The sequence below is a fragment of the Bos taurus genome, chromosome 5 (assembly GCF_002263795.3).
Source record: "Bos taurus isolate L1 Dominette 01449 registration number 42190680 breed Hereford chromosome 5, ARS-UCD2.0, whole genome shotgun sequence".
NCBI lineage: Eukaryota > Metazoa > Chordata > Mammalia > Artiodactyla > Bovidae > Bos > Bos taurus.
Genome location: NC_037332.1, coordinates 27,636,853 through 27,646,315, shown reverse-complemented (window position 1 = coordinate 27,646,315; position 9,463 = coordinate 27,636,853). Strand labels below are relative to the sequence as shown.

Genomic DNA, 9,463 nt, shown 5'->3' with positions numbered 1-9,463 from the left:
TAAAAGACTGACCTAGTAGCTGGAGTAGCTGGAATTTTCATGGAGGATAAAATGATATAATCACCTCCGAAAACAGTTTGCCAATTTCTTATAAATTTAAACATACATTTGCCAAATGGCACAGCAATTCCTCTCTTGGGTATTTATCTACAAGAAATGAAAAGAGGTCTACACAGAGACTTGTACATGAATTACTTAGGAGCTTGAATCATAACAGCCCCAAAGTAGAAACAATAAAAACATTTTATTAATAGGTAAATGGATAAACAGAGATATATTCATGGATGATTATCATTCAGCAAGAAAAAAGAATGAACTACTGATTCATGAAATAACATGGATGATTCAAAAGCATTATGCTAAGTGAAAATAATCAGAGTATATGCTGTGTGCTTCTATTCATAGGAAGTTCTCCAACTGGCGATACTAAGTTTCATTGCTAGAAATTAGTTCAGTAGTTGTCTTGGATGAGGTGGGAAGATTGCTGCAAAGGGGTATGAAGGAAACTACTGAGATGCTTGCTGGAATGTCATTTATCTTCATTCAGTGATGGTTGAATGAGAGCAAACATCTATCAAAACTTGTTGAACTGTGTGTATTTTACTGTATGTAAATTATCTCCCAATAAAATAGACAAGCTAATGACTTTAAAACCCATAAGATACTTAGAAATAAATCCATTGAAGTTTCTTGGAATGGATCCCAGGTCCCACCACTCAGTCCAGGCCCAGAGCTTATTGGAGAAGCTCTTCTGAAAATGCCCCAGAAAACAGGGAGGCCTTTGAAAGAGACTGTCTGGGGAGTGTGGCCTTGCACTTAAGGTCTAGTTGAGGAAGACACTCTGTGTCAGGTGTGGGTGAGGAATCTTGAAGGCACACAAAGAGGGATGGAGTTGGGTGGACAGAGAGGGTTTTAGGGATTCAGATACTGAACTCTCACACCACTGCTCACACACATCTACCCACTTCATGGATCCCCCAGCATGAAGTGGCTGAACAAATACTTTTTTTTGGTTGTATGACTGGCTTTTCCACATCTTGGTGGGAGTAAACACAGTTTCCTTCTGGCCATGCCAAGGGTCAAGTGTCATAGGTTGCCCTGAAGAGTTGGTCCCCAAGACCCTACCTGTGAAGCCCCTGGAAGGCTCTTGCTCTCAAAGCTGCCAGGGTCCACGGCCACCTTCCCACCATAGGCTGGCCCACCCTTTGTCCCTGGTCTTAGTGCATCTTGTGGCCCAAACTAAAAGTCAGAGGTCATGAGTCCAGCTGACCTGAAAACCATCATCCCAACCCAGCTTCCCTTCCTCTCCTCAATTATCTCGCAAAATGCAGAGTCCCCAGGCCTTGGTTGATCTAGGCTCCTTGGCACCCTCAGGCCCTGAACTATGGAAAAAATTCTGCCAAGGCTTCAGAGTTGCCTGAGTGTAGGATTTTCCAAAGCCCCATCTTGATGATATTATCCCAGGAGAGGAGAAACAACTGAGAAATTCCCCAAGCCCATAAAGGTGACAAGAAGTTTGCTCCACACGGTGACGTAGACAGCGCCAGGTGTCTGGGTTTATAAAAGGCACAGACAGTGAGGGAGAGCTCAGAACCCTTCTCCTCTTCCTCTGGCTTCATCTCCTCCAGCCTTGAATCACTATGACCTGTGGATCGGCTTGCTTTAGCTCCCGTAGCGGAGTCCGCAGTTCCAGCTCCTGTGTGACCACTCAAAGGTACGCTCCTGGTCGCACCTTCAGCTGTGTCTCGGCCTGTGGGCCCAGGCCCAGCCGCTGCTGCATCACGGCTGCTCCTTACCGCGGTGTCTCCTGCTACCGTGGGCTCACTGGGGGCTTCAGCAGTCGCAGTGTCTGCGGGGGCTCCCGTGCTGGTTCCAGCAGCCGCAGCTTTGGGTACCGCTCTGGTGGCCCCAGCCCTCCCTGCATCACCTCCGTGTCAGTCAACCAGAGCCTCCTCAAGCCCCTCAACCTGGAGATCGACCCCAATGCACAGCGCATAAAGCACCAGGAGAAGGAGCAGATCAAGAGCCTCAACAGCAAGTTTGCTGCCTTCATTGACAAGGTGGGTGTCCTTGATCACACCCTTCCTGAACCTTCTTTCCTGGGTAGGCACTGAAGGGTTAGTCAGGGGGTAAGAGAGATGTGGACCAGATGAACCCCAAGTCTGATGGAGGAGATGGACATATTTCCAGGGCACAGACAGACTAGAGAGATGTGAGCATTGAGCAGGGGCTCCTGGTATGATAGCACTGTTATAATGTACAAGAGAGATAAGAACAGGCTTGGAACTGCATGTCAGAGGGAAGCGGACACAGACCCCTGTCCCCCATGGGACACATACAAAATTTACGTCAGAAATAGAAACAGAAGAAAAAAAGAAATAGAAATAGGACTATAGGGTCATCCTTGTGGACATCTGGAATGCTTAGTTGTCCCCCGCCGATCTCTCTCTCCGCATCCCCGCCCCACACTCACTCACTCACACACTCTCACACTGAACTCTGGGGCCAGCTGAGGCTTCCCCAGTAATGTTCACTTCAGACAGGAATGGGCCAGCAGGAGACCTAACTGGGGAAGGTTTTCCAGGGGAAGGCTTAGTCATTTGGGAAGGGATTCTGATCCCTGGCACAGTGAAGCCAGGCATGAGAAAGGACTTTTCCGCTTGATCATGGATACTTGGACTCAGATCTGCAGCCATCTCAGTGACAGAGATCCTCATGTATGTGTTGGGGTGGGATGGGAGAAAGGGATGGGCGGAAGTTTTGGAGGGTAGATTCTGCAGGATGCTGGAATTACGGCTGTCTGGGTGACTATTCCTCTGGGCGGCAGGTGTGCTTCCTGGAGCAGCAGAACAAGCTGCTGGAGACCAAGTGGAAGTTCTACCAGAACCAGCGCTGCTGCGAGAGCAACCTGGAGCCCCTGTTCAATGGCTACATCGAGACGCTGAGGCGGGAGGCTGAGCGTGTGGAGGCCGACACCGGGAGGCTGGCCTCAGAGCTCAACAGCCTGCAGGAGGTGCTGCAGGGCTACAAGAAGAAGTGAGTGCATTTGGGAAGGTCCACTTCTCTCAGAAGGGTTGACATGATACAACAATTGGGGAACCACTGAGCACACTGGCCTTAGAAACTTCTTTCTTCATTAACCCACTTTTGCTTTTATCAGCTTTAAAGGCAGTGACAGGAAGACACACGAAAAGAAGAGAAGCTGAAATGTCAGCAAAGAGTCTTTCTATTGCATTATGAACTTCTTAGGATAGGGACCATATGCCTCTTCATCCATCCATCCATCCATCCATCCATTGACCTGTCCCACAAACCTGTTCTGAACACTCACTCTTTTCTTTACTGTGCTAGGTACTGGAGGTACAAAGAAATGACACTATGTCTTCTCCACTGTTCACAATCACTGGTTGAACTTACCAGTTCCATCCACCTTTCCAGGCAGTTTATTATACTTGAGTAATAACAAAACCAGTATCTTTAAAGTGAATCATGTCTAAGTTAAAGAAATGTGTAATTAGGGATATGGGTGAGAGGGATGTTTCAGATATCCTGGGGGGTGGATGTGATGGGTCAGGTTGAGCCCTCCTTTCCATTACTAGCTAAATCTCTTGTTTCAAATTACCTTCCCTTGTGGAGGTATGAAGAGGAGGTCGCCCTGAAGACCACGGCAGAGAATGAGTTTGTCAAAATCAAGCAGGTGAGTAGGTCTGCTTGGGGGATAGTTGCCTGGGAGTCTGGTAGCCCTCAGGGCATCGGTATGCCCTTGTTCAGTTAATAAACTTATATTTTATCCCAACCGATAGGCATATCCCTTCTCACACTCTGGGAGATCTACAGGGCAGGAATTCTTTGGCTCTCCCTTAATAGAGTGGCCCAGAGAGATGGAAGGACTTTCTAAAGTCACACAGGACGTTTTGCTAGAGTTGGTGGGAGACCTTAGTTCCCTTATTCTTGACTTACTGATATATGCCTACGACTTGCTTTGCAGGGCTGGGGATGGGGTTGGGGGAAGTGGAGCCCCCACTGGAAAGCCTCTGCAATGACTAGGGATTGCTGTGTGTTTGTATCTCCAGGAGGTTAATCGTGCCTATGTGCTCAAAGGAGATCTGGAGGCCAACGCACACAGCCTGGTAGAGGAGGTGGGCTTCCTGAAGACCTTGTATGAAGAGGTGAGCACCAGCAGAGAGGACATTACTCAGGTCTCCTGATTCCCAGGCCGGCCTGTGTACAGAGGAAATAGACAGGGGTGCCTGCAGGCGTGAGGGTTTTGGAAACTGTGGGCTTGTGTGTGTGTGTGTGTGTGTGTGTGTGTGTGTGTAAAGGTGGAAAGTGAACTCTGTTCTACTTGGCTCTGGATGGTGTATGTAATGTGAATGACTCTTGGCCCTACAGGAGTTGAGAGTCATGCAAGCCCACATCTCAGACACCTCAGTTGTCGTCAAGATGGACAATAGCCGGTACCTGAACATGGACAGCATTGTCGCCGAGATCAAGGCTCACTATGATGAAATTGCCAGCCGCAGCCGGGCCGAGGCTGAGAGCTGGTACCGCAGCAAGGTGAGTGGTCCAGGACACCTGCCTCCTAGATGTGGCGCTGGGGGGGATTCAAGGCATTTATTAAAAAAGGCTACTTTTGTCTGGGGATTCTGATCCTTAGGGACGGTAAATAAAGTATTGACATCTCTCAGGCTGGGGTAGAAAGGCAGGGCTGCCGTGTATGGTTGCACAGGCTGAGCACTGGACAACCTGCAAATCATCTACATTGTCCTGAATGTGTGGGAGGTCCTGTCCTGAGTTTCATGAGCCTCTCTGCTTCCTCTTCCAGTATGAGGAGATCAAGGCCACGGTGATCCGGCATGGGGAGACCCTGCGCCGCACCAAGGAGGAGATCAACGAGCTCAACCGCCTGATCCAGAGGCTGACAGCTGAGATTGAAAATGCTAAGAGCCAGGTAGGGTTTTTTTGAGGCCCACCCAGGGTCCCACAGGCAGTGTGTGCGCCCAGCTGGATCTCACCATTCACTCTCCAACCCATTCGTATGACTTGAGTCCTAAGTTATGGCCCTTCAGGGAGCCCCAGTTGATGAAGGGGAGAGGTCTGTTTCTGGGGTGATCTCATCTAGGTAGAGAGACTAGACACATCCAGGAAATGGACACAGAAACCCAGAGGCCATAACCCACCTTGTTCTCTCCTGGGCCCTTAGAACTCCAAGCTGGAGGCCGCAGTGACCCAGGCGGAGCAGCAGGGCGAGGCGGCCCTTAATGATGCCCGGGGCAAGCTGGCGGGGCTGGAGAAAACCCTGCAGAAGGCCAAGCAGGACATGGCCTGCCTGCTCAAGGAGTACCAGGAGGTGATGAGCGCCAAGCTAGGCCTGGACATCGAGATCGCCACCTACAGGCGCCTGCTGGAGGGCGAGGAGCAGAGGTGGGTACAGTCTGCACAGCTGGGGCCTCAATTGCATAGACCTGGCCCATTTTTTTTCCTCTACTACTTCCCCATTCCTTCTTCTGCTTACATCTTGGAACCCTTTCTGGCTCCCTCTCTGCTCCGAGGAGAGGCTAAGGAGAACAGTCTCAGTTGAGCCCGCTGTCTGATTTCCAATGGGCTCCAACATCATTTGGTTAGGGACAATAGTTTGCTGGTTCTCTGAGGGAATAAAAAGTCTGTGATGTATAACATTTGCATATTTTAGTGGTGTAAATACTTCTATCATGCCTGGGCTCAAGCTACCACTGTGACTTCATGCAGAGTTGGCTAGAAATGTACAAAACAGTATCTGTGAACTAACTGGTAGGAGCTGGTGCCAGAACATCCTTGCTTAAGGGACAGGATAAAAATGGCCTCAAACTGAAAGGGCAAATAGAAAAATACATTTCGATTAGAGAGATGAAAAGCTTGTGGCCCAGGGAGACTGGATTGTTCAGGATGGTAGAGCCAGTCAGTAGGAGTGGGGTCGGCAGTCTGAAGCTGGAGTCCTGGGGGCAGTCCCACTGCACTTCAGTAGGACCCTCTTCCTAGAGGGACCTGGGAGATCCTGCCCCTTGTGTTCTCTTGAAACAGAGCTGGGGAGATGCTGAGCCTCTAGGGGTGCTGGACCCCAGACCTTCTCTGACCTTCTGGGGAGGAACTTGGGTGGCTTCTTAGGTGACTGGGTTCAGAGTGGGTGACCATGTGACTTCTGGGATCGTTGTCAGAAACTAACACCCAGTCCTAATGCTCTTTTCTCTCCCACATCAGGCTGTGTGAAGGCATCAGTGCTGTGAATGTCAGTGAGTAATTCGGGCCCTGAAGGGGAGACACTGAAGTGAGACAGTGGGAAAAATGTCTTAGCTCTGAGGGTGAAAAGACCCTGGGAGAAGAGTTCCATTCATTTCCAATCACACAGTTACAAAGAGGGAGCTGGTTGACAGGTTAGGAGTGGAATAATACTTCACCCCCTGCCTGTTAGAGTGTCAGTCTTATTTTCCCCATTATAGGAAGCTCTGACTTTCTCCTTGTCCAAACACACTTGTCCATACTCCAGTTGTCTTGTTCTAGATCAAAACAGGTATTTTGTTAGCATGGTTGTCCCCATGGAGGTCTTCCTGAAATCAGCTACAGAAGAATAGATTAAGAAAGATTGAGGTCATTCCTGTCCTGTGAGGATGGGAGTCCTGAGACCACACGGGAGTTCAGATTGTCTTTCTCCCTGGAGATGTGGATGATCCAGAGACATCCTGCTGGGTGTTAGGGAGGGAGTGTGCTTGGGACCAGCTCCCCACTACCCCCGAAGGTTCTGACTTACCATTATTGTCTCTGTGCAGGAGTGAGCAGCTCCCGGGGTGGAGTTGTATGTGGTGACCTCTCAGCCACCCGTACCTGTGGCATCGGTTCCTATGGGGTGGGAGCCTGTGGCAGCAGCTGTAAGAAGTGTTGAGCTGGTAGGACTTGAGGAGGCACCCAAGCCCCAGCCCATCTCACCCTCTCTGAGCCTCCCAGCTGGCCTGTCTGCCCAACCCTACCATGTGCAACCCATCATTCTGACTCACCTTCTCTACTGTCCACCTCTCAATTCTTGTGTGGGAATCCCCTCCTCCCCTCCTTGTCTCCTGCCTGCCTCTGGCTGAGAAAGGCTGCTGGGAGGAGTGATCCGTGGATGTAGTCTATTTGAGGATCCTGGGCTCTCTGATCCCACGAAGAGGGCAACACCTAAGTCCCCCTCCCACCTTTCTTTCCCTTGCATTCTTGAATGTTCGTCACTTCCTTTCCCAAATCTTCTTTCCTCCTTGCTAACTGTGCTTAAAATAAAGTCATCTAGTTTCCATCATATGTGTGCATCTTTCTGTCCATTATTCCAGGCTTGGAACGGGTGGGTGGGATCTCCAGGAAGTGGGGGTGGGATGGGGGGTGGTGGCGGGGGGTGTTGGAGGGGCGGGCCTGATGCTCAGGCTGTGCTATTGTGTGCTCAGGGCTCTCTGAGGTAGTTCTCTAGTGCTAGGAAGTGTCTGACACAGTGTTGGCTTATAGCAGGCACTGAGCAATGTTGAGAGAATGAATGAGTTCATCTCTGAGGTTTCTGATCGACCATGGGGCACCTCCACGTGAATGTTGCACTGATAATTGAAATTCAAGCAGCCTTAAAAACATCTCATCATTTTCCTGTCTACAGATGGCCCATTCATCAACTTTCCTTCTTTCTATCAGTTCTTTCTAATATCTCCAGCTTAAAACTCTTTGACACCTATTTTCCCTATCTAACGAGTCACCAAACTTTGTGAATTGTTTTCTCTGAAGAATGCCACCAGCAACTTCTTTTCTTGCGGTAAGTCAGACTGCTGCTGCTGCTGCTAAGTCACTTCAGTCGTGTCCGACTCTGTGCGACCCCATAGACGGCAGCCCACCAGGCTCCTCCATCCCTGGGATTCTCCAGGCAAGAACACTGGAGTGGGTTGCCATTTCCTTCTCCAATGCATGAAAGTGAAAAGTGAAAGTGAAGTCGCTCAGTCGTGTCCGACTCTTAGCGACCCCATGGACTGCAGCCTACCAGGCTCCTCCGTCCATAGGATTTTCCAGGCAAGAGTACTGGAGTGGGGTGCCATTGCCTTCTCCGAAGTCAGACTAGGAACTCTGAATAAACTTTTTGTCATTAAAATTCTAGATAATATATTTAAAAAATATTTTAATGCATCATGAGCTAGCAAGAACACATGGGAGATGATCAGAGTTGGATAACAATAACAATAAGCATGACTCCAGGGAAGTATGTGGATGATGAAGCCTGATGGCATGGAAGGGGCATCTGTTGGTCATTGGCATTCAGTGGATGGAAGCCCACTATGGTTAGGGGACAGGACACAAAGCCTAGGCCGATAAAAGAGAATTGGACCCAAGGTCCGTAATAGGCAACTGGATGATCCTCAGTGAAGGGGGAAGCAGGACAAGAATCCGCAAAAAGAGAGGAAAGAAACATGTACGTCTTGACCTTGGCTTTGGTAAAGAAAAGTTTTTCCTGATAACTTTAAACCACAAGTTTGCCCTCATCCAGCTCTGGGCTGAAGTTTACTTTTTTTTTCTTTTGGTGGCAAATACCCACAGTACCACACGTGAGAACATTGTTTAAAATGAGCCCAGGTTGGTGGTTCTCCCCTGAATCTGGCAAGAGCAAATACAAATCCTTTCTAGAAGAATGCCATTCAAACCCAGGCTTCTAGGAATTCTTCCAGAGAGTGTTACAACAAATGGAAGCTCACAATTAATCAAAAATCATGAAATGTGAACCAAGATGCTATCATAAGAGGGGTGAACAGAAGCATCTCACATCAGCCTAATCCCCAGGAAGATGACTTGTGCGTGTGCTCAGATGCTTCAGTCGTGTCCAACTCTTTGCGACCCTAGGGACTGTAGCCCAGTAGGCTCCTCTGTCCATGGGATTCTCCAGGCAAGAATACTGGAGAAAGGATTGCCATGTCCTCCTCCAGGGGATCTTAATTGACTTTGATAAATTAAGGATGCTTTTTTTTTTTTATCAAGTTGCATGGCTTGTAGTATCTTGGTTCCTCGACCAGGGACTGAACCTCAGCCCCACCGGTGGAATCAGAGTCCTAACCACTGAACCACCAGGGAAGTCCCAAGGATGCACAATCAGTTTTAGCTCTAGAGCAATCACTGAAACAGTGTTTATTATAAAAAAAAAAAAAAAAAAACTGCTAAAAAGCCAATAGAATAAGTAATCTTGAAATATTTAAAAAATGTTTGATTAAATCAAAAGAAGGCAGGAAACGAACTTTAGAGAACAAAAAAAGCACACCAGACAAATGTGAAACAGACAACAAAATTACTGACTTAAAACCAATCATATCAATGATTACATTAAATGTAAATGTAAAGAACTCAGCTCTCAATAAGAATGAAATGGAGGAGGACCCCATAGTCTTTGCCCCCTCGTGTCCTCTGCCTGCATTTTGTCCATGGAAAAACTTTAGCC

The 9,463-nt window shown here is 48.5% G+C and overlaps 1 protein-coding gene across 1 annotated transcript; it reads left to right on the top strand.

Annotated features, from left to right (window-relative positions):
• The first annotated feature begins 1,172 nt into the window (after positions 1-1,172).
• LOC112446673 (keratin, type II cuticular Hb1-like) lies at positions 1,173-7,308 on the top strand. Its single transcript, XM_024992429.2, has 9 exons — positions 1,173-2,060; positions 2,828-3,036; positions 3,637-3,697; positions 4,074-4,169; positions 4,393-4,557; positions 4,826-4,951; positions 5,204-5,424; positions 6,238-6,269; positions 6,804-7,308. Exons 1-9 carry the CDS (start codon positions 1,641-1,643, stop codon positions 6,914-6,916), a joined length of 1,443 nt encoding a protein of 480 aa, XP_024848197.1. The 5' UTR covers positions 1,173-1,640; the 3' UTR covers positions 6,917-7,308.
• Positions 7,309-9,463: the final 2,155 nt, after the last annotated feature.

Coding starts and splice junctions, on each gene's coding strand:
- LOC112446673 (XM_024992429.2), top strand. CDS start 1,641: ATGACCTGTGGATCGGCTTGCTTTAGCTCCCGTAGCGGAGTCCGCAGT. Junction 4,952..5,203: donor TTGAAAATGCTAAGAGCCAG/GTAGGGTTTTTT, acceptor CTGGGCCCTTAG/AACTCCAAGCTGGAGGCCGC. Junction 5,425..6,237: donor CTGGAGGGCGAGGAGCAGAG/GTGGGTACAGTC, acceptor CTCCCACATCAG/GCTGTGTGAAGGCATCAGTG.